The sequence below is a fragment of the Triticum urartu genome, chromosome 2A (assembly GCF_056163025.1).
Source record: "Triticum urartu cultivar PI428250 chromosome 2A, HENAU_Tu73, whole genome shotgun sequence".
Lineage (NCBI taxonomy): Eukaryota > Viridiplantae > Streptophyta > Magnoliopsida > Poales > Poaceae > Triticum > Triticum urartu.
The window spans coordinates 81,127,604-81,155,151 of record NC_141874.1 but is presented as its reverse complement, the minus strand read 5'-3'; the positions used below and the strand labels follow the sequence as shown (position 1 = coordinate 81,155,151).

The following is a 27,548-nucleotide window of genomic DNA, read 5'->3' as shown; positions in this document are numbered from 1 at the left end:
TTGAAAAACTCTTATTCAAGTATCCCTTGATGCTATCCAGGAATTCTATATCATTTCCAATCAGTAATATGTCATCCACATATAATATCAGAAATGCTACAGAGCTCCCACTCACTTTCTTGTAAATACAGGCTTCTCCAAAAGTCTGTATAAAACCAAATGCTTTGATCACACTATCAAAGCGTTTATTCCAACTCCGAGAGGCTTGCACCAGTCCATAAATGGATCGCTGGAGCTTGCACACTTTGTTAGCTCCCTTTGGATCGACAAAACCTTCTGGTTGCATCATATACAACTCTTCTTCCAGAAATCCATTCAGGAATGCAGTTTTGACATCCATCTGCCAAATTTCATAATCATAAAATGCGGCAATTGCTAACATGATACGGACATACTTAAGCATCGCTACGGGTGAGAAGGTCTCATCGTAGTCAATCCCTTAAACTTGCCGAAAACCTTTTGCGACAAGTCGAGCTTTGTAGACAGTAATATTACCGCCAGCGTCAGTCTTCTTCTTGAAGATCCATTTATTCTCAATTGCTTGCCAATCAGCGGGCAAGTCAACCAAAGTCCATACTTTGTTCTCATACATGGATCCCATCTCAGATTTCATGGCTTCAAGCCATTTTGCGGAATCTGGGCTCACCATCGCTTCTTCATAGTTCGTAGGTTCATCATGATCTAGTAGCATGACTTCTAGAACAGGATTACCGTACCACTCTGGTGCGGATCTCACTCTGGTTGATCTACGAGGTTCAGTAGTATCTTGATCTAAAATTTCATGATCATCATCATTAGCTTCCTCACTTACTGGTGTAGGTGTCACTGAAACAGTTTTCTGTGATGTACTACTTTCCAATAAGGGAGCAGGTACAGTTACCTCGTCAAGTTCTACTTTCCTCCCACTCACTTCTTTCGAGAGAAACTCCTTCTCTAGAAAGGATCCATTCTTAGCAACGAATGTCTTGCCTTCGGATCTGTGATAGAAGGTGTACCCAACAGTCTCCTTTGGGTATCCTATGAAGACACATTTCTCCGATTTGGGTTCGAGCTTATCAGGTTGAAGCTTTTTTACATAAGCATCGCAGCCCCAAACTTCTAGAAATGACAACTTTGGTTTCTTGCCAAACCATAGTTCATAAGGCGTCGTCTCAACGGATTTTGATGGTGCCCTATTTAATGTGAATGCGGCCGTCTCTAAAGCATAACCCCAAAACGATAGCGGTAAATCTGTAAGAGACATCATAGATCGCACCATATCTAATAAAGTACGATTACGACGTTCGGACACACCATTACGCTGTGGTGTTCCGGGTGGCGTGAGTTGCGAAACTATTCCATAATTTTTCAAATGTACACCAAACTCGTAACTCAAATATTCTCCTCCACGATCAGATCGTACAAACTTTATTTTCTTGTTACGATGATTTTCAACTTCACTCTGAAATTCTTTGAATTTTTCAAATGTTTCAGACTTATGTTTCATTAAGTAGATATACCCATATCTGCTTAAATCATCTGTGAAGGTGAGAAAATAACGATATCCGCCACGAGCCTCAATATTCATCGGACCACATACATCTGTATGTATGATTTCCAACAAATCTGTTGCTCTCTCCATAGTACCGGAGAACGGTGTTTTAGTCATCTTGCCCATGAGGCACGGTTCGCAAGTACCAAGTGATTCATAATCAAGTGGTTCCAAAAGCCCATCAGTATGGAGTTTCTTCATGCGCTTTACACCGATATGACCTAAACGGCAGTGCCACAAATAAGTTGCACTATCATTATCAACTCTGCATCTTTTGGTTTCAACATTATGAATATGTGTATTACTACTATCGAGATTCATCAAAAATAGACCACTCTTCAAAGGTGCATGGCCATAAAAGATATTACTCATATAAATAGAACAACCATTATTCTCTAATTTAAATGAATAACCGTCTCGCATCAAACAAGATCCAGAAATAATGTTCATGCTCAATGCTGCACCAAATAACAATTATTTAGGTCTAATACTAATCCCGAAGGTAGATGTAGAGGTAGCGTGCCGACCGCGATCACATCGACTTTGGAACCATTTCCCACGCGCATCGTCACCTCGTCCTTTGCCAGTGTTCGCTTAATCCGTAGTCCCTGTTTTGAGTTGCAAATATTAGCAACAGAACCAGTATCAAATACCCAGGTGCTACTGCGAGCTCTAGTAAGGTACACATCAATAACATGTATATCGCATATACCTTTGTTCACCTTGCCATCCTTCTTATCCGCCAAATACTTGGGGCAGTTCCGCTTCCAGTGACCAGTCTGCTTGCAGTAGAAGCACTCAGTTTCAGGCTTAGGTCCAGACTTGGGTTTCTTCTCTTAAGTAGCAACTTGCTTGCCGTTCTTCTTGAAGTTCCCCTTCTTCTTCCCTTTGCCCTTTTTCTTGAAACTAGTGGTCTTGTTGACCATCAACACTTGATGCTCCTTCTTGATTTCTACCTCCGCTGCTTTCAACATTGCGAAGAGCTCGGGAATAGTCTTATTCATCCCTTGCATATTATAGTTCATCACGAAGCTCTTGTAGCTTGGTGGCAATGATTGGAGAATTCTGTCAATGACGCAATCATCTGGAAGATTAACTCCCAATTGAATTAAGTGATTATTATACCCTGACATTTTGAGTATATGCTCACTGACAGAACTGTTCTCCTCCATCTTGCAGCTATAGAATTTATTGGAGACTTCATATCTCTCAATCCGGGCATTTTCTTGAAATATTAACTTCAACTCCTGGAACATCTCATATGCTCCATGACGTTCAAAACGTCGTTGAAGTCCCGATTCTAAGCCGTAAAGCATGGCACACTGAACTATCGAGTAGTCATCAGCTTTGCTCTGCTAGACGTTCATAACATCTGGTGTTGCTCCAGCAGCAGGCCTGGCACCTAGTGGTGCTTCCAGGACGTAATTCTTCTGTGCAGCAATGAGGATAATCCTCAAGTTACGGACCCAGTCCGTGTAATTGCTACCATCATCTTTCAACTTTATTTTCTCAAGGAACGCATTAAAATTCAACGGAACAACAGCACGAGCCATCTATCTACAATCAACATAAACAAGCAAGATACTATCAGGGACTAAGTTCATGATAAATTTAAGTTCAATTAATCATATTACTTAAGAACTCCCACTTAGATAGACATCCCTCTAATCTTCTAAGTGATCACGTGATCCAAATCAACTAAACCATAACCGATCATCACGTGAGATGGATTAGTCTTCAATGGTGAACATCATTATGTTGATCATATCTACTATATGATTCACGCTCGACCTTTCGGTCTCCGTGTTCCGAGGCCATATCTGCATATGCTAGGCTCATCAAGTATAACCCGAGTATTCTGCGTGTGCAAAACTGGCTTGCACCCGTTGTAGATGGACGTAGAGCTTATCACACCCGATCATCACGTGGTGTCTGGGCACGACGAACTTTGGCAACGGTGCATACTCAGGGAGAACACTTCTTGATAATTTAGTGAGAGATCATCTTATAATGCTACCGTCAATCAAAGCAAGATAAGATGCATAAAAGATAAACATCACATGCAATCAATATAAGTGATATGATATGGCCATCATCATCTTGTGCATGTGATCTCCATCTCCGAAGCACCGTCATGATCACCATCGTCACCGGCGCGACACCTTGATCTCCATCGTAGCATCGTAGTCGTCTCGCCAATCTTATGCTTCCACGACTATCGCTACCGCTTAGTGATAAAGTAAAGCATTACATCGCGATTGCATTGCATACAATAAAGCGACAACCATATGGCTCCTTCCAGTTGCCGATAACTCGGTTACAAAACATGATCATCTCATACAATAAAATTTAGCATCATGTCTTGACCATATCATATCACAACATGCCCTGCAAAAACAAGTTAGACGTCCTCTACTTTGTTGTTGCATGTTTTACGTGGCTGCTACGGGCTTAAGCAAGAACCAATCTCACCTACGCATCAAAACCACAACGATAGTTTGTCAAGTTGATGCCGTTTTAACCTTCGCAAGGACCGAGCGTAGCCACACTTGGTTCAACTAAAGTTGGAGAGACTGTCGCCCGCAAGCCACCTATGTGCAAAGCACGTCGGGAGAACCGGTCTCGCGTAAGCGTACGCATAATGTTGGTCCGGGTCGTCTCGTCCAACAATACCGCCAAACCAAAGTATGACATGCTGGTAGGCAGTATGACTTATATCACCCACCACTCACTTGTGTTCTACTCGTGCAAATAACATCAAACCATAAAACCTGGCTCTGATACCACTGTTGGGGAACGTAGTAATTTCAAAATTTTCCTACGCACATGCAAGATCATGGTGATGCACAGCAACAAGAGGGGAGAGTATGATCTACGTACCCTTGTAGATCGCAACGGAAGCGTTGACACAACATAGAGGAAGTAGTCGTACGTCTTCTTCCCGATCCGACCGATCCAAGCACCGTTACTCCGGCACCTCCGAGTTCTTAGCACACGTACAGCTCGATGACGCTCCCTGGGCTCCGATCCAGCAAAGCTTCGGGGATGAGTTCCGTCAGCACAACGGCGTGGTGACGATGATGATGTTCTACCGACGCAGGGCTTCGCCTAAGCACTACAACGATATGACCGAGGTGGAATATGGTGGCAGGGGGCACCGCACACGGCTAAGTAGCGATCACGAGGATCAACTTGTGTGTTCTAGGGTGCCCCCTTGCTTCCGTATATAAAGGAGCCAAGGGGAGGGGTGCGGCCGGCCAGGAGGAGGGCGCAGGAGGAGTCCTACTCCTACCGGGAGTAGGACTCCTCTCCCATTTCCTTGTCCAATTAGGAGAGAGGGGGGAGAGAAGGAAAGGGGGGGCGCCGCCCCTCCCTCCTTGTCCAATTCGGACTAGGGGGAGAGGGGGCGCGCGGCCTGCCCTGGCAGCCCCTTCTTCTTCTCCACTTTAGGCCCATAAGGCCCATTAACCCCCCCGGGGGGTCCGGTAACCCCCCGGTGCTCCGGTTTTATCCGAAATTCATCCGGAACACTTTCGGTGTCCGAATATAGTCATCCAATATATCAATCTTTATGTCTCGACCATTTCGAGACTCCTCGTCATGTCCATGATCACATTCGGGACTCCGAAGTAACTTCGGTACATCAACATGCATAAAACTCATAACAACTGTCATCGTAACTTTAAGCGTGCGGACCCTACGGTTCGAGAACAATGTAGACATGACCGAGACACGTCTCCGGTCAATAACCAATAGCGGGACCTGGATGCCCATATTGGCTCCTACATATTCTACGAAGATCTTTATTGGTCAGACCGCATAACAACATACATTGTTCCCTTTGTCATCGGTATGTTACTTGCCTGAGATTCGATCGTCGGTATCCAATACCTAGTTCAATCTCGTTACCGGCAAGTCTCTTTACTCGTTCCGTAATATATCATCTCACAACTAACATATTAGTTGTAATGCTTGCAAGGCTTATGTGATGTGTATTACCGAGAGGGCCCAGAGATACCTCTCCGACAATCGGAGTGACAAATCCTAATATCGAAATACGCCAACCCAACATGTACCTTTGGAGACACCTGTAATGCTCCTTTATAATCACCCAGTTACGTTGTGACGTTTGGTAGCACCCAAAGTGTTCCTCCGGCAAACGGGAGTTGCATAATCTCATAGTCATAGGAACATGTATAAGTCATGAAGAAAGCAATAGCAACATACTAAACGATCGGGTGCTAAGCTAATGGAATGGGTCATGTCAATCAGATCATTCAACTAATGATGTGATCCCGTTAATCAAATAACAACTCTTTTGTTCATGGTTAGGAAACATAACCATCTTTGATTAACGAGCTAGTCAAGTAGAGGCATACTAGTGACACTCTGTTTGTCTATGTATTCACACATGTATTATGTTTCCAGTTAATACAATTCTAGCATGAATAATAAACATTTATCATGAAATAAGGAAATAAATAATAACTTTATTATTGCCTCTAGGGCATATTTCCTTCAATTGCAAACCTGTTTGGGTAGTTAAAAACTAACATAGCGTAAGAAGGAATAGCTTGTATGACAGCCTTAAGTAGCACTTCCCTACCTCCATAGGATAACAATTTCTCCTTCCAACCTCTTATTCTACTCAAAACTCCGTCAATGAGGTGTTGAAAACAATATGTTCTGTCCACACCTACAATTGGAGGCAATCCCAAATATTTATCCGTGATGGCTTCCACCATGATATTTAGTGCAGTGCAAACCTCCACTCTAGTATCAACAGGGGTGCAAGGACTAAAGAAAATACTGGACTTGGCCTCGCTCACCATTTATCCAGAAGCTGCACAATAATCATCAAGTGCCCACCGGAGGCTGATAGCATTAGTGGCGTCTGCTCGCATAAGGATAAGAGAGTCATCCGCAAATAAAAGATGAGATACCGAAGGAGCATCACGACACACCTTCACTCCCATAATATTACCAGCCTCCTCCTCATATGTGATCAAGCTTGTCAGGCCCTCAGCACAGAGCAAAAACAAGTATGGTGATAAAGGGTCTCCCTGTCGGAGTCCCCTAGAAGGGACACAAAAATCAGTTAACACATTGTTTACTCGTACCTGATATTTCATTGTACGTACACATTCCATGATCATTGCCACCCAGTTTGGTGTGAACCCTAGACGCAACAGTATGGTCTCCAAAAAAGTCCACTCGACCATGTCATATGCCTTGTGCATGTCAAGCTTAACCGCACATGTCCCATATTTGCCCGTAGTCTTCTTTTTGATTGCATGATATGACTCAAAAGCTACCAAAAAATTATCCGTGATAAGACGTCCCGGAACGAACGCACTTTGATTGGGAGATATAGTCTCGCACAAAATATGTTTATAGACGATTAGCTAGTAATTTTGAGATCACCTTATACACCACGTTGCATAAACTGATTGGCCGAAACTGAGTTATGACTGATGGATCATCAACCTTTGGTATGAGCACGACAGTGGTATCATTCCACCCTTCTGGAATCTTCCTAGAATTAACAGCCATCAGTACTTCATCAACCAAATCCTCATCAATGATATGCCAAAATCGTTTGTAAAACACAGCATGTAACCCATCCGGACCAGGAGCTTTTAAATCACTGATATTAAATAAAGCTTTTTTAACTTCCTCTCTTGTATAGGGCTTATTCAGCTCGTCATTCATTGCGTTAGTCACTCTCGGCTTCACCTTCTCAACAATATTCATGTCTGGAGCAAGCACACCCCCTGTGAATAAGTTAGAGAAGTACGTTGCAGCATGTGTTCTAATTGCCTCCTGGTCCTCGATCCATGAGCCATTATCTTCTTGTAAGCGCTTAATGAAATTTTTCTTGCACCGTCCATTTGTTGCTCTGTGAAAAAATTCAGAGTTTCGATCCCCGCCAGTGAGCCAGTCCGCTCAGCCCTGTTGCATCCAGTAAAGCTCCTCCTGCTCTAGTAGCTTCTCAATTTCCAAGTGTAGTTCATGTTGTCTAACCACCGCATCATCTGTTAAAGGACCTAAGAGAACCTCGTTTAACTTCTTCTGTAACTCCCTGAGTCTAGTACGTGGTCCCTTAAGAACCTCCCTATCCCGACAGTGTAATGCATGATGCACATCAGCCGTGAGCTCAGCAAATAGACTTTATTTCTCATATGATGATCGTTGTCATTTACAAGTAAATGAGAAACATAGTCAAGTATTACATCATCCCAAGAACCTGAAGATCTAGCAGTAAGAGAATGCTTAGCTAGCTCATCTACTACCTAATTAGCGTCCCGAAAACAATGCTTCTCTTGAATATTTTCTCAAAGTTTCAAAATATCACAACTGGCAACATGCTTTCTCTTAAACCACGTCGAAGTAAATCTAGATTTTCCTTTAACTCAGCTTCCTCTTTATGAGGGACATCACATTCATGTATATGTATAGGTAAAAGAATAACAAATCCGCAGTAGATCTAGAGAAGATAAAGCCATATGAATAGTTGTCACACAGGGTCGTGTGGGCCGTCGTAGCTGCACTCAAACGTGTAGGCAGTTTTAATATTCCCTCACACATGATGGTGTGGGCTATTCCCTAGATACGACCGGATGAGTCTTGTGATCGGATGTACATTGTACCATTCGTATGACAGTTATCGGCGTCTTAAAAATGAGATTTCCTTTTATAAAGAAACTGTATAAGGAACCTTGCGTGGCTGCCACCTCCATGTGCCATCTCCATTCTCCACAGCACGTGGCCGGTCGCCATACCTTGGTGTCGATCAATCATGCATGTTGCCAAGTTGAAGCAGAGGGGCCGCCCCCATGTCTTCGTGTATTTCGTCTCTTCGCCAGCACTGGCGGTGATGCTCTGCATGTCTTGACAATGGCTTACCTGTTCGAGGGCGAGCCGCCGCTGCGGTCCGGACAGGTGGTGCGTACGTGTTCGCGTCTATGCACGACCAGGCGTTGCTCTTGTGCATGAATGTGGTGCTCACGGAGTCACGACCACTATTCTTATCATGGTATATGTATTACAGATTTTTGGAAATGCATGGCCAATATGTTGTTCCTATAATTTTGATATGTATCTATGAGTACATTAGCTATGTATATAGAAAAGATGAAGGACTGCATCTCGGTGGAGAAGATAAAAGATGACCGCAACTTATGCTCTTGCTGTTGGGGAACGCAGTAATTTTAAAAAAAATCCTACGCACATGCAAGATCATGGTGATGCATAGCAACGAAAGGGAAAAGTGTTGTCCACGTACCCTCGTAGACCGTAAGCGCAAGCGTTATGACAACGCGGTTGATGTAGTCATACGTCTTCACGATCGACCGATCCTAACACCGAAGGTACGGCACCTCCGCGATCTGCACACGTTCGGCTCGGTGACGTCTCACGAACTCACGATCCAACAGAGTGTCGAGGGAGAGTTTCGTTAGCACGACGGCATGATGACGGTGATGATGATGCTACCGGAATAGGGCTTCGTCTAAGCACCGCTACGATATGACCGAGGTGGATTATGGTGGAGGGGGGCACCGCACATGGCTAAGAGATCAATGATCAACTTGTGTGTCTATGGGGTGTCCCCTGGCCACATATATAAAGGATGGAGGGAGGAGGAGGCCGGCCCTCATAGGGCGCGCCCAAAGTGTGGAGTTCTACTAGGACTCCCTAGTCCTAGTAGGATTCCACCTCTCACATGGAATAGGAAAAAGGGAAGGGAGAAGGAGAAGGAAGGAAGGGGGTGCACCCTTTCCCTAGTCCAATTCGGACCAGTCCATGGGGAAGGGGCGCGGCCACCCTTGAGGCCTTTCTTTCCTTTCCCGTATGGCCCATTAAGGCCCAATACGGATTCTCGTAACTCTCGATACTCCGAAAAATACCAGAATCACTCGGAACCTTTTCGATATCCGAATATAACCTTCCAACATATCGATCTTTACGTCTCAACCATTTTGAGACTCCTCGTCATGTCCCCGATCTCATCCGGGACTCCGAACAAACTTCGATCATCAAATCACATAACTCATAATACAAATCATCACAGAACATTAAGCGTGCGGACCCTATGGGTTCGAGAACTATGTAGACATGGCCGAGACTCATCTCCGATCAATAACCAATAGCGGAACCTAGATGCTCATATTGGTTCCTACATATTCTATGAAGATCTTTATCGGTCAAACCACATAACAACATACGCTGTTCCCTTTGTCATCGGTATGTTACTTGCCCGAGATTCGATCGTCGGTATCTCAATACCTAGTTCAATCTCGTTACCGGAAAGTCTCTTTACTCATTCCGTAATGCATCACCCCGCAACTAACTCATTAGTCACATTGCTTGCAAGGCTTATAGTGATGTGCATTACCGAGAGGACCCAGAGATACCTCTCCGACAATCGAAGTGACAAATCCTAATCTCGATCTATGCCAACTCAACAACTACCATCGGAGACACCTGTAGAGCACCTTTATAATCACCCAGTTACGTTGTGATGTTTGGTAGCACAAAAAGTGTTCCTCCGGTATCCGGGAGTTGTATAATCTCATAGTCATAAGAACATGTATAAGTTATGAAGAAAGCAATAGCAACAAACTAAACGATCATTGTGCTAAGCTAACGGATGTGTCAAGTCAATCGCATCATTCTCTAATGATGTGATCCCGTTCATCAAATGACAACTCTTGTCCATGGCTAGGAAACTTAACCATCTTTGATTAACGAGCTAGTTAAGTAGAGGCATACTAGTGACACTTAGTTTGTCTATGTATTCACACATGTACTAAGTTTCCGGTTAATACAATTCTAGCATGAATAATAAACATTTATCATGATATGAGGAAATAACTTTATTATTGCCTCTAGGGCATATTTCCTTCACTTGCGTTCATCTGTAAGTTTCTCTTGCATCCATAGCAATGCACGAGCTTCTAACTATTTTTCCTAAATCTTGACAAGTTTGCCATCGCCCTTCGTCTCCAATGTCCATGGGCCGAGTGGCTCCACTCGGACAAGCCATGGGTTGGCTTGGGAACCCCTTGTGATGACAACGACCGAAATATTTTTGCAGCAGCTACCAAGGTCGAAGTTGGCAATGGCTTGCGCACCAAGTTTTGAGAGTCTCCTTGGCTAGATGGTGGGATTAGGCCCACAGACATGGCCCTTAAAATATATGAATTGTCGAAGAAGAATTGCTCGGTTCGAATGGCTCTGCACGACAATTTCTGCACTTCCCAGGTGGACATCCTTCGTAGCATCACTGTTGAACACCTCTCTGAGTTTGTCACCCTTTGGGAGAAGGTCTCCCATATCCACCTCGACATCGACACGCCTGGCACTATCACCTGGAAGTTCACCATTGATGGACACTACTCGACGACGTCGGCCTACAAGGCACAGTTCTTTGGCCATACTGACACTGAGATGATATCGACCGTTTGGAAGATTTGGGTGCCTCCTAAATGCAAATTTTTCGCTTGGTTGGCAATAATAGGATCTAGACAACTGATAGGCTTCAACGTCGTGGGTGACCAAAATGTAACCTTTGTCCCCTATGTAAGCAGGTTCAAGAGTCAGCGGCCCACCTTCTATTCCAATGCAGATACACTATGAGAGTTTGGCGCATGATCGAAGATTGGCTGGGTCTCCATGACATGCATCCCAGTGATTGGAGTGACGCGACTTCCATTAAAGAGTGGTGGAGCCACAATGCTACCAAGAAGACACAGTCACGAAGACCACTTGCTTCCTTGATGCTTCTTATCTCTTGGGAGTTGTGGAATAAGAGGAATGCGCGGATCTTTCGTAATACCGCTGTCCCAGTTGAAGTCATCGTTGCTAGGATTAATTAGGAGACGTCGCTTTGGAGCATGGCAGAGGCGAGGCACTTGAGTAACATAATGCCACGAGAGTGATTGTTGTAATTCGGCCATGGGCCTTGACTTCTCTCTTAATCAATAAAAATGACAAATCTTTTGCCTCGTTTAAAAAAACTATTTTTCTTAATTTCAATCAACGTACCAATCACGGCCACACGTATAATTCTTCATCTAACAGAAACAGAAACATGAGGGCCGGGAATCAGAGTGCACAGCGTGTCCTCCAATTCCTTCCTCTTGCCGGCTGCTAGTATCCGACTTGGCCTGTTAGTCAGATTCCACGTCGTGCACGGCCTTTCCCACGCCTTTGTCGCCCACGGCACCACGATCGTGGCCATGAACCCCCGCCAGGTCAGCCCCGCCATCCCCGCCTTCGACACCGCCACCTCTACGGTGGGCATCATCCTGTGGCCCGAGTTCCGCGTGACCTTCGGCAGGCCCATCCTCGTCTCCATCGCCTGACATGCTTTTCACTTTGTGTCTCACCTCGTGTGATCTGTTGCCTCCAAAAACCCTTGCTAACCCAAAGTATGAGATTTTTCGTTTCATAACAGTCAAATAGGACACTTATCTCTAAAAATGCATGCACAACACCTTCTAGGGAGGGAAAAGATAGAATATGAGTGTTTGTGGTGGGAGGATGCTTGAAGATTTTCATCTAAGCCCTCCCATAAAATTTTTGTTCACAACTTGGTTTAAAGATGTGTGGGGGTGGGGGAGGGGGGCAATGGCCCTCTCAGGCTAACACATAGCTCCGCCCCTGCACGACACACCATAGATGGATTGCAATGGTACTATGACCAAGAGTAACAAAAACATAGCATAGATGTGGTCGTCTAGACTCTTGTTGGGGAGCTACTCGCAAACAATTAAGTTCCCCTACTCCTCAAAACAAGCATTTCCACCAACAATTCTCACTACGTTTTTGTGCAGTAGCTTAGCAAGCAAAAGCAACTCCATTGTCAACTCATTTATCCCCTGTCGAGAACTCTATGATAGTCTCTTAACGATGAGTAGTTGGTGGTTACCGTGCCAAAACCACCTTCACCTAGTTTGTTATCTAAATCTAATTATGTTGTTGCACCTCAAAGTATTTTATCCTTGTGATCAAATATACCTAGCATAACCATTATGGTTCCACCTCGAAAGTAAAAATTGACATGGATAGTTATAATGCCACCTTGAAAATAAAGTATGCATAGCAAGATTACTCAACAGCTGGTTTCTCAGTAGCAAAACACTTTCACTAGAGGTAGAAATATTCTAAAAAGGTCCCTTCGGGGACATCCGGTAAAAAAGAAATATTCTAGAAAGTCTTGTGGTGGCTCACGAAGTGGTACGTAGCATCCATCAAGCGAAAGAACCATCGGTGATCATCAAACTTGATTACCAAAAAGAGGGAAAAGAATTCTATGAGATTAGGTCTCACGCGAGACCCATCTTGATGAATGACACATGGCATTATAAATCACAAAGCATCCCGAGAGAGATTAGATGCTTTGTGATTTGTGAATGCCACGTGTCATCCATCAGGATGGGTCTCAGCTGCTAACCGTAAGACCTAGTCTTATATAATTATTTTTTCCCAAAAAGAGTATGACTGTCTGAAGTGGGAATTCCTTTTTGAAATCCTACATACTAAAGGTTTTAGCAAAAAAATAGATTGGTCGATTTCAAATACAACACATATAGACCTAATAATTTTTCTTCTAAAGAATTTGCCCTGTCGCAATATTAGAAGGGGGTCATGTGGGCTCCTCAGGCAACAAATTCTAGGTTTGATTTCTACCCAATGGATTAGTAGTCTTGCTTCCCTGCAGATCGTATTGTCATGCCTAACCTTTTGTTCGTTTCCTCAACAGATATCACTCATCCAACTCCTGATCTTACGGGATACATTTCCAAAGGGTGGATATATATATTGACAGACAACTTCATAATAGACACAAGAATGCTACACCTACGTAATTCATCTACTAAATCCTAGGTAACCTGGCTAATTAATTCTCTTGCCCTCCTGATTTTCATGGGTGTGGGACCCTCCCACCCCATTCAATCCAATCCCAAGTCTCCAATTTTTCTATCACGTAAAAACCATACGTTACTTTAAGTAGGTGTAGCATTACTCTAATAGACAGGTGCACTTGCATGTTCTTTTTGTTGTGCTTTTCTTTCTCCAATTATAAGCATTGATTGTTCCTCCAATGTATGTTTTTTCTACACTAGGTACTTCCTCTATAAAGAAATATAAAAGTGTTCATATCACTATTATTGATCTAAGCACTCTTATACTCCCTCTGCAAAGAAATATAAGATACAAAGGGAGTATTTCTTTACAGATTAGAGATCTGAAAGATCATATATTTCTTTACAGAGGGAGTATGCATTAGGGTGTCGTGAAGGGAGTGTGTAACCAAAATAATGTAAATCATAGATCTAAAAAAAACTATAATTAGTGTGGTTTGGTTCGTAGCTGCATGGACGGTAAGAAATATGTTTTCAAATATATTCTGTTGTGATTTGAAAAAAAATGCCCTGCGTTTCTGACCTACATGGCTATTGATATTCTCTTTTCATTTTGATTGAGTTTTTTTTCTTTTGGATTTCCAATCAGCACCGAGATTTTGATTATCTGATTATTAGGTATAGATAGTTGCACTACTTTTTCCCATCATAGATCAAATCTTGGCTTTCCCATCGCTAGAAAGTTTAAGCCTTGGCAACAAATTGCCTTAAAAGAAACATAGTACAATACCCACCAGTGGGAAACATTGAGATAAGATGCGCTGAAGATTCGTCATAATTTTGGTGGTCTGCCACCGTCTCTCCAGTCCTCTCCTCGTCATAATTTGAAGCAATTAGTACTTCTCTGCTCACAACCGTACTGAACTGATTCAAGTGGCTCACTGCTATAGCTCGCTAGCTCATCAGAAGCAAATCGGCAGAGCTAGCTAGAATAATCTACTCGAGATGTTTAGAGCAATGGCGCACCGCCTTCTTCTGAGGTACTAGTATTTGCAAATAAACTGCATACTGAATCTCTGCCTCTTGCAAGAACACCAGACCTTTCGTGCCTCCCGAACTGATGTGGTCGGGAATGCAGGGGTAAGATGAGCGTCGGCCTCGCTCGCTTCTCCACGGCCCCGAGTTCCCAGAGGTGCATGCCATGCCATGCCGTGGAATCTTTGTTTTCTCTTCTTGGTTCTCGTTTGGGTTATCTCATGGCGTCGCCAATGGCTAGCTAGAGGCCGCACTTAATTAAGTGTGTTTGCTGCGGGGAGAACGATGCAGGCTGGCCGGGAAGGTGGCCGTCATCACCGGCGCCGCCAGCGGCATGGGCAAGGCGACCGCCGCGGAGTTCGTCAGGAACGGCGCCAAGGTCATCCTCACCGACATCCAGGACGACCTCGGCCGCGCAGTCGCCGCCGAGCTCGGCCCCGACGCCTCCTACGCCCGGTGCGACGTGACCGACGAGGCGCAGATCGCCGCGGCCGTCGACCTCGCGGTGGCGCGCCACGGCCGGCTTGACGTCCTGCACAACCACGCCGGGGTCGCCGGGAGGATGACCATGGACTCCGTGGCGTCCCTCGACCTCGCCGACTTCGACCGCACCATGGCGGCCAACGCCCGGTCCGCCGTCGCCGGGATCAAGCACGCGGCGCGCGTGATGGTGCCGCGCCGGAGCGGGTGCATCATCTGCACGGCGAGCACGGCGGGGGTGCTCGGCGGCGTGAACCCCGCGTACTGCATCTCCAAGGCGGCCGTGATCGGCGCCGTGCGTGCGTTGGCCGGGGAGCTGGGGAGGCACGGCGTGCGCGTGAACGCCATCTCGCCGCATGGCGTCGCGACGCCGTTCGGGCTGCGCGGTCTGGCGGAACTGCTCCCAGAGGCGAGCGAGGAGGAGCTGAGGCGAATGGTGGAGGCGGGCATGAACGAGATGGGTGGAGCGGTTCTGGAGGTGGAGGACATCGCGCGGGCGGCCGTGTACCTGGCGTCCGAGGAGGCCAGGTACGTCAACGGGCACAACCTCGTCGTCGACGGCGGGTTTACCGTGGGGAAGCTGATTCACATGCCCGATCCGGTGAGGAGTGAGTGACAGGCATGGCATGGGCATGACAGTAATAAAGATGAGGATAAACATCAAGCGTACTGAGCTGGTACCCATCTTCCACAGCATGCGCAATAAATTCAGGAAAAATAATGGATTCCACCGACTGATTTAGGGTGCATGTGCGTGATGTAACATAGGATAAATCCTAAGATGGAGCAAAGAGAAATCATAAGAAAAAAAAATTACCTTCTCTTATTTAAGAGATGATTTCTAAGCATAATATGTCTGATCAGTTTTTAGGAATAGCTAGTTATTGAAGATAAGACTAAGAGATAATCCTTGTATGCTTGTACTTATTGTCATATCTGAATTACATATAAGTTTTAAGATAGAATGGTCTTATCAACCATTGTACATGCCCTTAAATCTTAATACACGAGTGCATGTGTGTTGTCCCGCCTAATACAATTTGCTTTTTTATTCAGCAATGCTACATTCACGAAATAACACGGGTTTTTATGCAGTGTTTGCGACTTGTTAGGTGCTGATTGGATTAAGGGAGAGGGAGGTGTCCCACCCATCTGGAAATCGGGGGTGAAGAGAATTAGAAGGATGGGCCCATAATCCCCCCATAATAAGCATGTGTGTTTAGCATTTTTGGTTTTTTTTATATGGGAGCGTCTTAGGCTCATCGAGATTTGAGAAAAACGTCCAAAATAAACCATGAACTCAGAGACGAAGGCTAAATCAAACGCTGAAGTTTCAATCCCTTAAATCAGCACATCAAACTCTCTGATCAAAGTCAATTTTAAACCTTGAGCGAGTTGTCAACCGGATTGTTGCCATAGCAGGCCGATCTGCGTCTAAACACGATTGAGCTGGCCCACCAGACGTGAACCATGTTTTTCTTTTTAGTAACGTGACACTTGAAAATACCAAAAAAAAATGTGATACTCACATTGCGACCTAGCTGCTGAACTACTCCTGCTATCCACTCTAACTAATGAGTCTTGGTTACAAATGAGAAGCACGAAAATATTTAACCATATACCGCAGCGTCGAGATTTGAAAACATATATATTTTTTATTTTCTCGGTTTTTATGAAAATTATGAATAGTTTCGAAATCCTAATATTCTAAATACTAAAAATTAATTTTCAAAATTCCAGACATTATATGCAAAAATTGTGAACAATTTTTCGAATTACAAACATGTCTGAAAACACAAAGAAATTTTGAAAACGTGAACCATTATCGAAATCCCCGAACATTTTATTAAGAGCAACAATTTTTTAAACCTGAACAAAATTTTAAAGAGCGAACAATTTTTCCAAACATGAACGTTTGTGAAACATAAACTTTTTTGTGAAAAATTGGAACAAACTTTAAATCCTGAACAAAATTTTAAAGTGCAAACAACACAAACGTTTGTCAAACATAAACATTTTTGTAAAAAATGGGAACAAATTTTGAATCCTGAACAACATTTTAAAGTGCAAACAAGTTTTCAAAACACAAACTTTTGTGAAACATAAACATTTTTGTAACAAACGGGAACCATTTTTTGAATCCTGAACAAAATTTTAAAGTGCGTTTTTTAAAACACAAAAAATTTAAACATGTTTTATGAAAAATGGGAACAAAATTTGAAACCTGAACAAAATATTGATGTGGAATACTTCCTGAAAAATTTGTCCAGGTTTCAAAATTTTGTTTAGGTGTCAAAATTGTTCGTGTTTCCATCGCCTTGATGCGCTCGACGCAGTGTGGTCAATGTGGTCAACAAACGAGCGCCCTCGGAAGAGGACTCTACAATCTACATGAAGAAGCTGACGGTAGAGACCCACACGGCCTCTAGCGACAAATTGCTTCCAAAAAAAGTATCCTTCTCGGATGGGTGGTTTACTTATCCTATCTCAATTTTTTTGGTTTATACGAAGAAAATGTTTCTTTTTGAGGCTTGCTACGCATCGGCCAATGACTTTTTTTTCTCGAACGCTCATTAAATTGTTTTTAAACAATCCGTCGCCTCGTGGGCCATCAGATATGGTCTATATAGCAGCTGAACGTCTTCTTCTACTTTGCAACAAAGCTCTTGTTGCAGAAACATTGCAACATAGGTTGCGTTGTCAAAAATTTTTACGGAAGCCTCGCGGAAGAGAAAACAAAAAAGAAACAAATGCCAAGAACGGCGGGTCAACAAAAAACGAAGAAGCCTCGCGACCGCTGCGCCCACCGGAGAACTCCCGTCAAGCTCCACGACTTCGGAATGCCGGCACCAAGCAACACCTCCAAGAAGGGATGCAACGACGACGACGCTGCTGCGAAGGGTTTCCCCCGGTACGCGGCGAGGGGATAGGAAGGGTCGCTCTGACGCCCTCCAGAAAGGACTGACGACACCTGCAAGCGCCGCCACGTCGGTGCCGGCCAAGCCGACAGGGATTTCTCCCGATCCCAACCCACCCCTCAGGCGCTCCGAAGCGCGCCACCAAACCGACCACACCACCCTGCGCCAACATGGACTTGAAGCTTCCACACCGTCTCACCACGGCACCACGAAATAGGGTTTGCACAACGATGAGGAGCCGGGACTAGGGCAGCAGCACCGTCGGTACGCGGGAGGGCTCAACCTCCACCATCAACGACGGTAACCGACCGGACACAATAGCAGGGACAAACCAGACCCGTGGGCACACAGGTCCGCCCAGGCGCTCAGATGCCCGTAAAGCCCCCGCCTTCGCGCTGTAGAAGACATGCCAACGGCGCCGCCGCCCGCCATCCAAGCCGCTCCACCTCATCACCGCGCAGAGAGCAGCGAGGCAACGCCAAGACCGGCCCGGTAGGACCCAGATGGGGTCCATAGGGCCCAGATCTGGGCCGACCTGCGCCATCCCGCCAGCATTTTCAAATGTATCAGGATGAAACCAGCCTCTCCCTATATATAAGCGCATGTGTGGCGTGTTCTCTTCATCACCACGTACATTATTGAGCGCAAAGCAAATTAGCCGAGGCGACGATGGCTAAATTACTTGTTCTCGTCGCCGTTGCGTGGGCGCTGCCTTTGGCCGGCCATGGAACCAACGCTGCCCAGGTACGTGCCTAACCAGCGGTCCTAATTAGCTTAACTTTGGGAGCACGCAGCTTGCTAATAATCTGCACGTAGTTGAATTAGCTTAACTTGTTTGGTTTCTGAGACTTATAAGTCTCTATAAGACCATATTACAACTATAAGTCCCTATAAGTCCCTTCTTGAGAGTCTTATTTCATAAGTCCCAAATGCCCAATCTAAGTCCCTATAAGTCCCTTCTGTTTGGTTTAGATGGGACTTATAGGGACTTATTTAAGTCCCTAGACTAATAAGTCCCTGAAAACAAACACCCTCTGAGTCTGCCTCCGTGACACAGTACGTATGTATAATAGCATGTTGATTCGTCGTAGATTGATCGATGGAGATATCACCAATTAGCACTACTAACTATTATGAGTGATAAAATAAGAGGCCCCATATATTTAAGCACACACCGAAGCGTTGAACTTTGAAACCATTTTTAGGGGCAAACAAATATTCAAAACATAAACAATTTTGGAAATTTTTGGACATTTTATAAAGTGTGAGCACTTTTTAAAAAATTCTGAATACTTTAGGAAAACAACTATTTTTAGAAAGCAATCAATTTTGAAAAAGCGAACACATTTTGAAACCTGAAGAATGCGAATACCTTTTGAAAATTGTAAAACTAGGAACAAATTTTGAAACCTGACCAAATGTGTAAAGAAATTTTTTGTGACATCTAAAAAATATCACAAGTTTGGATAAATGTATGTGACATTTCAAAAACAAATTTCACAATGTAAAAAAATATACGTGTGATTCAAAAAGAATCAAACAATGTGTTTGTGACATTTAAAAAAAGTGTATACAATGTAAAAAATATGTTTGCGTGATGTAGAAAAATGTATCATGCCCTTAAAAGACTATATGTGACATGTGTTTGAAAAAAGTGTATACAATTTTAATAATGTGTAACAATGTAAAAAATTGTTTATGTGGTTTATAAAATGTTTATTGTTGTTAAGAAAATTTAAATCATGTATTTGGAAAATTATTGCCGTGTATTGAAAAGAGTATTGAAAACATGTATTTCAAAAAATTTACGTGATATATTTGAAAAATGTCGAAAGTGTATCAAAAATTATTTCATGTCTGCGCTAAAAATGCACATTGGGTACTGAGAATAATTAGAGTTGTGTAAAAAAGGAAAGTCAGTTACCGATAAAGAAAGAAAATAAAGAGAAAAAGCAAACAATATGAAGGAAATCAAAAAAGAAAAAAATATGTAGCGAAAAAAGAAAAACTAGAGAAAAAACAAAGTATAATGAAGACAAAAACAGAAGAAAACCGAAGAAAAACCACAGAAAAAAACAAAAAAAAACAGAGAAAAACCGGAGCAGCACGAGCAACTACCTTAATGGGCCGGCCCAATTCAGCGAATACCGGGTTAAATCTTTTCAAGGTTCAAAATAAACCAGGATCGAAGAGTTTGGTGTGCTAATTTCAGAAATTGAGAGTTCAAGTTTGATTTAGTTTTTGCCTATAAGTTTAAGATTTATTTTGGATCTTTTTCCGTTCTAGCCCGCGGCTCCCTTCCGGTCGGACCGCCGCCCCTCCTGCCTACGCCTTCCCCGGCGCCTACTCCCGCCGTCTCCGCCCTCTTCCCCGCCCCCGAGCAGCCACTCGTCGGCCCGAGCTCTGTCCTCCACCTCAGCTCCTCATCTGCAGGTATCTCATCCCCTCCAACGCGATTGCCTCCGCCCCTCCATCATCTCTCTCTCCCCATCCGCCCCTCCTATGCAGATTATTAACTCTAGAGTCTAGATCGTGATATCTTATCTATGATTGTTCTCTTATGTGCTACAACCTTGATCTGCAACTTGTTTTCTGAAGATGACTTTGCCTGTTAGTCAGTTTAGGATAAGAGCCGTTTACTGCATTTCAGATTGGAGGTAGGTGGAGGTTAATCGCATAAGAGAAAACTACTCTGGCAAAATTCCTGCAATATGTTTCCAGTGATCAGTATAGACTGCTTCCTTACGGTTTGTTTGATCTGATATGCAAATGCAAACAATCTAATCGACGGCACATGGATTGTGTGTAAGAATAGGAACTAACGGTTCTATCATCAACCACGTGTTGTGACTCGAGAGGAAGTACTTCCGTGACTTTTGCTAGTCTAATATCACCGGGCCAGACATGCCTTGCTGTCTCGCTGAATCTGCAGTGAAAGGGTCCTGTACAGTTAGTTATCCAGCCATTGGCTGAGTATTTTTTTTTCTAGGAGTAGAGTTTGATTCTGCCACACCAAGTTTTTTTTCTCTAGAAGTTGACTTCTAAAGTTGCTTATTGAACCTCTAGCTATTAACATGTTCTGACTGTACATCATAAATTAGCAGTTTATGATTTCCGTTACATCTGATGATCCGCTAGTGACAGTTCTCTGTGTACTTTGCTAGTGACCGATGGCGGCTGAAGCACTTTTTGTGGCAATTAGTTCTTATGCTTTTGGAGCTTTATCGGCAGCAGGTGGATTGCTTTATGCAATCAAAGCTTACAAGAATTATAGGGCCATGCGTGAGGAGGTTAAAATATGTGCTGCCTGTGGGAAGGAAGTGAAGATTATGCTGTCCGAAGAGCATATTGAAGAACATAGGTATGGAATTATAGTGTACATATTTGTGTAAATGTCTTGTGTTTTCTTACCCCAATACCGAACACTATGTAGAGTTGACCAAGCACGGGGAAATGAAGGCGACCCAACACTATGTGGAGTTGACGATAAACTGCTGCTGTGGTAGGGCTAGAATAATATGGTAAGGGCATTATCCATATCTTATAAGCATGCAAATAGTATAATCAGTATCTTCAGAGCTTGACTTTTGTCCAGTAACTCGTCGCATTCTCAGCAAACTGACATCAATCATAGTAGTTGGTGAAATTTCCTTCTAGTATAAACCTCAAAACCTGTAGCCATGGCCGTTTGGTAATGGAAAGACAGCCACGTGAGTAGTCAAATGGTCCTGCCAATTAGGTTGAAAAGATTTAGGTGAATAATTGAGGACAAGACAACAAATGGGATTGGAGGCGGGTGCGCCTGGTAGCATCCCACCTCTCATATAACCGTCCATCCTAAAATCCAATGACCTTTTTTAGTTGGAAAATTATGATTTACACTAGATCCATCTCTTCCGATAGCTACATGTATTTAGTTTGCAATTTACTATAATGTAGTAATGTTTCACACTTCCTAGTTCCAGTCTTCCTAGTTCCAGTATGCAAAATAGGCTCACTTTCTATTCCTAGTTCTTTTCTTCAGTTCCTGCCCCTACTACATAAGCAAGAGCATCTTGCTGTTCCTCAGCCCCTTGCTGTCTCCAAAAAAGTTTATTCGATCAGTTGGGTAGTTCCCCTCAAACTAATCCCAGCAGTAAATGAGAACTGTGGTAGTTGCATCTCAATTTTAGGATCTGGGTGCTCCTCATTTCTGCTTCGTAAACAGGACCCATTACTTCCTAATTTTATATTGTAGTAAGCTAATGGTTGTCTATCTTTTATCTTATATATGATGTTTGAGCATAGCTAAAAAAAATCAGTAAAATTTAAAATACATCCACAAAGTGTTAACCAAAGCAGAGTATGGGGGTTGAGCTAAGAACCAGGAGAAGCGCCACACTCTTATCACAAATTTTTAAGGCGTTGTTATGATGATGTGGTGCTAGATTGGTAAAAGGATGCTGTGTCAATGATTAAACTAAAGAAGTAGCAACAAATTGCCACTTAGCTTTTACTAGAGAAGGCATTCTGACATGCATAATAAATATGTAAAAACTTTTGTTTACACTATGCGTTAATGGACAGAACATGCTCGAACCGCTGTAGCTTGACTATGACTAACGATTGTTGGTAATTCATTATCATATAGGTTTATTAACTCGACAATGTTACTGATGCTCACAGGTGCATCGTGGCGAGAGAAAAACAAGACGAGGCCAGTCCTAGAAGAAGAAGAAAAAAATGCAATAAATGAAGTCATGGTGATTCGAACTGTTGTCCGTGTTCTTTTTTGCAGATATCGATATCTTAGCATGCTTCTGAAACAGATGATGTTTGCCACCTGTGAAATAGCTAGATAGCTTTGAGAGATGGTAGTTCATGTGGAGATTTAATTTACTTGGTTATGGTACACTTGGTGATGTTCCTTTTTACTCCCAAACGTCGTCCAATTGCGCAATGTATAGAGGATCAATGCTGCTGTTGCAGTGGCGATGTGCTCGATCGCTCAACTAATTAGAGTTGGAACTTGGAAATTCCGTAAAGTATGGTACTTTGCCACTTTTTTTTAACTGTTCTCTCCATCCACTCGTTTTATGTTTAGCTGAAACTAAACGTTCAGCTCAGCTCAACATACATGCAGATATTGATATTCGAACTAAAAAGAAGCTCCTCTCTTTTTTTGGGCTCTTTTCAAAAACAAGCTCTCAATTACCTTAACAATTGGACATGAAGCGTGTGCAACTTGAGATTTGACCTGTCCATCTGAACGCACAGACAGACAGAGCGAGATGCCTCACTCATTTTTGAGACAATAATTGTATTCAACACGAGCTGCTGGGCCAGGCCGCCAGGGCAAGGTGGTCAGGTTGGCGAAAGAGATAGCGGTGAACTGATGATATTACTCATTTCGTTGCACCAACCCAAAAAGCAGCAAGCATCAGACTGAACAAAACGAGCAGCCATGGCCACTCTGGCATCATATCACACAGACCACTAATTACATGAGGGAGGATGTTCAGCAACATATAAAGGCAGGCATTCATTTGGTAGGCAAGGACATACATGTACACATCTTCCAATATTATGTTCAGCAACATATAAAGGTAGGCATTCATTTGAGGGATAATTCAGTCACCACCTCCTCCATCAAACACGAGGAAGTGCAAAAACACAATAAATTCAGCAGGTAAGGCACTCTGTTTCTGTTACCAAAATGGAAGTTGGAAAAAAAGATGCAACCTGATGAAGCCAAATTTATCTCTCTCTCTCTCTCTCTGAGCTGGCTGCATCTTGTCCAACATGAGTAGCTTCTTCCTTTCCAAAAAATACGTACTATGCAAGATGGCATTTGGAGATTGGTCATACTTCTGATGACTCCACAAGTTGTGGATGTGCCTAATAAAACAGAGGAATTAGGGTCCAGACAAGTGCCTCCTGTGCGGCTTTCAGCTGGGAATCTAATCTTTACTGAATAAAATGCTCAAGGATGGATGATATCTCCAATGCACACCTGATTATGTGTTGTACATATTCAGAGCACCGGCTGGATATACAGAACAAACCCCTGCCGCGTATATTCAGAAAACCACCATTGGTAAGGTAAGAGTTGAGTGCCCTTGTAGATTGGGAGGTACTCCCTCTGTAAACTAATATAAGAACGTTTATATTACTAAAGTAGTGATCTAAACACTCTTATATTAGTTTATGGAGGGAGTAACAACTATGTAACCAAAGTACTCGGCAGCAACCCTCGGAGATCCAGTGGAAAGGCAAATGAGGGTTAAAATGATATCATTCATATACCAACCTGCAGTAAGAAGCTACACCTTCCCATGATAAATTTGGTGACTTCAACCACTGGATGCTGCATAGGTTCCTATTTTACACAAGGTCTGCACATCAGATGTCATGATTCTGATCACCTCGGCTTGCTAGTAAGATTAGGAACGGAGATTAATGTCCCCGTTCCAAAGACCATGACAAGGACAAATGGGTATAACACTCTATGGTGCCCTCTTCAGAAACACAAAAAGTCCATGGTTTGTAATAGTGTCGTGATCTTGCAGGCTTTGGCGTGACAGGAGATCATGAAAGCCGACCTGTGGTTTCATCATGCCTTAGACTATTTATTATCTTGGTGGTGAATCTGCCGTGTGAACAATGTGAAAGTAAAAGCAAGGGGATAGGAATGCACATCGCCCGGAGCAAACATGTGTTAAGGAGCATTGCAATGATCATCGCCCGGAGCAAACATGTGTTAAGGAGCATTGCAATGATCATCCTATGCAAACATGCATAGGATGTGGAAAAATCAACATAACGGCATCTTAGACTTGAGTGTACTGAAAGTGATGAAAAATGTGATGGATAAGCAGCGGTATGTAGGGAATAGTTAAGATAAATAATTCCTTTTTCAGCATCTAGTAGTGTACTCTTACAGTTAGCTTGGAGGGAAGATCCATGTTGAGCAACGGGATTCGACGCTTCTTTCTACTGGCCGGCTTTGAGTTTTGGATTTTATGTTGAACACCTCACCTGTATCGATAAAATAAATAGCATCCTCCTCTCTCTCTCCAAAAGCAGAAACAGACTTGCTTAAGCGTTTGCTGATGAAAAGTGCTTGGTCACCTAGCCCACCTGACACCGGCAACCATGTGCGTGCGCTGAAATCTGCCTCAAAAACCTCCAACTTACGAGTGAATTTGACATAACAACATTTAGGAAATTGCAATTGACGCTTCACCATGATCAGCTTCCCACACGACTCAAGTAAGTACCAAAATGTGGCGAGGTGATCATTGGGAGCATAAGGCATCTCATCCCACAGGATGCCATCATTGATCATGTTGTCTCCGATTGTCCTCAATTCATACAAGTTGCCCTGAAGCCGATCCTCTTCGTTCTCACAATACTGGTGTTGGTCCTCATCTAAGTCGCTCTCCACAATGGAATCAGCATCGCCCGATCTGATGTGGTGCTTGATATTGGTGACTGTGGGTATGCCATCAGCATTAAAGCTTACATTCAAGGAGAAGAGGTCCTCTGCCTGGGTGATCCCGTAGAGCCTGTTTCCTAGGAGCATGATGTCAATGATGTTGATGAAGGGGGTTGCTTGTGGCCTCGGTAACCACGCGCCCTTTTCCAATTGTTGGTCATGACAACGACGAGCTGGTCATCAGGGGTCAATCGGATGAGCACCTTGCGGATCTGAAATAACTCCGAACTATTACCGACGATGGCATCCAGCTCGGGGAGAGCCACGACTTCCTTAGAGAAAGGATTGTGCAAGAAGTAGGTATGAATTTTGTTCTTATCATCAGCGTAGTCGAGGGCGAGCCAGCCGTCGGTGGAGCCAACGCATCGCAAGCTGTCGGGGAAGGAGCTGTTGATGTTGGAGCGTTTGAACGGGGTGTACTCCTGCAGTCCTGCTTGCCAGTGGCGAACCTGGGAGGAGAACCATCCATACATACATTAGATCAAGAAGAAAAAGAAATTTTTATATATGTGATGGAGTGAATCGCAAAAAACCACCACATTTGAGGCTTCATCAGCGAAAAACCACCAGTTCGCTAATCATTTGCAAAAATCACCGCGCATTCAGTAAACTTTTTGCAAAAAGCACTGATTAGATGCTTTAGCCCGTTTAACCACTTTCTGACAAGTGGGGCCGCAATGTAAAGAGCTGATTTGGCACCAAAGGGCATCTCCTTCCTCGCGCACAGCGACAGGGGGCACACCGGCCGGCAAGGCGTGTCACGGTGGCCGACCTGCCCAGCATGGTGCGCCCTGGTGATGTGTCCAACCGTCCTCACGACACGGCTTGGATGCTTCTGCCGCTGGGCAGAGGGCGGGCGAACGAGGTCAACGCGTCCCCTCCCCCACGAAGTATACGGCCGCGAACGCGCTGGCGTTCGTGGCGGCGAGCCTCGGGAAGGGCGGGTAGGGCGGAGGTGGAGGTGGATTGCGCGGGAGGTGGGCTGCGCTGTTCCGGCGCGGGGAGAGGTCGTCGGACAAGTCGTCGTTGTCGGCGTCCTCGTCCTCGTCGTCGCTCCGCCGGGTGTTCGGCGACGCGACGCTGAGGGACACCGTGGCGCCACTGCTGGTGCCGTGCTACGACCTGGCCACGGGTGCGCCGTTCCTCTTCTCCCGCGCCGACGCCGTTGAGAGCGACAGCTTCGACTTCCGCCTCCGAGACGTCTGCGCGGCCACCTGCGTCGGTGGCTCGGCCGCGGCCGCGGTCCGCTCCATGAACGGCCTTACGGCCATCGCCGCCGCGTCCGGTGGCGTGGCAGCCATGGGCAACCCCGCTGCGGCGGCCGTCACGCACGTGCTGCACAACAAGCAGGAGTTCCCCCTCGCCGCCGGCGTCAACGACCTACTCGTCGTCTCCATCAGCTCCGGGTCCTCCTCCGACGGCACCGCGTCCGGCTCCGCCACCCCGTCCGCCGGCTGGCGCACACCGATCCCCCCGCGCTCGCCGTCCCCCGCCGAAATGGTCCGCCTCACCGCCGAGGGCGTCGCCGACATGGTCGACTAGGCCATCGCATTGGCGTTCGGCCACACCTGCGCCGCAACTACGTGCGCATCCATGTCAGCCAAGCCACAGAGCTTCACCTCGCGCGTCCCCTCCATTCTTGTCGTCGTTGTTTCAATTCAAACGCTAACAGCGACGAGTTACTGGTTCCAGGCAGCGGCGCCGGCGCACTCGATCAAGGCGCTCCGGTCGCTGGAGGCTCGGAAGGTGGTGGCGATCGCGGACGGGATGCTGACGACAAGAATGGGGTCGGGGTCGCTCCACCTCCTCCTGGTCTCCGCGACCGCCCGGTCGGCGGCGACGGGAGCCGGGCATGGTCCAGGGGGCTGATTGCTTTTTTTAAAATCTATTAAGGGTCTGTGTGTGATTATTTTGCCAAGTCAGCTCCTTACAGTCCGGCCCCATATGTCAGAAAGTGATTAAATGTGCTAAATCACCTGTCCAGTGCAAACTGCAAAATGTTTAAATGTGCCGTGTTTTTTGCAAATGATTAGTGACCTGATGGTTTTCTGCAGATGAAGCCCCAAATGTGGTTGTTTTTTGCAATTTGATGAGAATATATAACTATGGAGATACAACAAGATTCTACCCGTGTCCTGTGCACTCTCTGATGTAAGTGTAGATGCCGTCGTGATTGTAGAAGCCGCCGAGCAGCACGATCCAAGGCCGCTGCGGCAGACGCGAGGGGACGGACGGAC

General features: G+C 44.7%; 1 protein-coding gene, 2 long non-coding RNA genes and 2 pseudogenes across 3 annotated transcripts; 3 read left to right on the top strand and 2 right to left on the bottom strand.

Annotated features, from left to right (window-relative positions):
• The first annotated feature begins 14,112 nt into the window (after nt 1-14,112).
• On the top strand, nt 14,113-15,938 carry LOC125541044 (momilactone A synthase-like). Its single transcript, XM_087543220.1, has 3 exons — nt 14,113-14,441; nt 14,540-14,593; nt 14,728-15,938. Exons 1-3 carry the CDS (start codon nt 14,407-14,409, stop codon nt 15,530-15,532), a joined length of 894 nt encoding a protein of 297 aa, XP_087399346.1. The 5' UTR covers nt 14,113-14,406; the 3' UTR covers nt 15,533-15,938.
• Nucleotides 15,939-20,138: 4,200 nt separating this feature from the next.
• On the top strand, nt 20,139-22,885 carry LOC147983935 (uncharacterized). Its single transcript, XR_015615021.1, has 4 exons — nt 20,139-20,267; nt 20,999-21,195; nt 21,268-21,355; nt 22,500-22,885. It is a non-coding gene; the product is annotated as an uncharacterized LOC147983935 (long non-coding RNA).
• A 374-nt stretch (nt 22,886-23,259) lies between these two features.
• On the bottom strand, nt 23,260-23,951 carry LOC125535783 (uncharacterized). Its single transcript, XR_015615020.1, has 2 exons — nt 23,827-23,951; nt 23,260-23,711 (listed from the first exon to the last, which is right to left on the bottom strand). It is a non-coding gene; the product is annotated as an uncharacterized LOC125535783 (long non-coding RNA).
• Nucleotides 23,952-24,028: 77 nt separating this feature from the next.
• Nucleotides 24,029-25,784, bottom strand: LOC147983934 (uncharacterized; annotated as a pseudogene).
• A 308-nt stretch (nt 25,785-26,092) lies between these two features.
• Nucleotides 26,093-27,180, top strand: LOC147983933 (patatin-like protein 3; annotated as a pseudogene).
• Nucleotides 27,181-27,548: the final 368 nt, after the last annotated feature.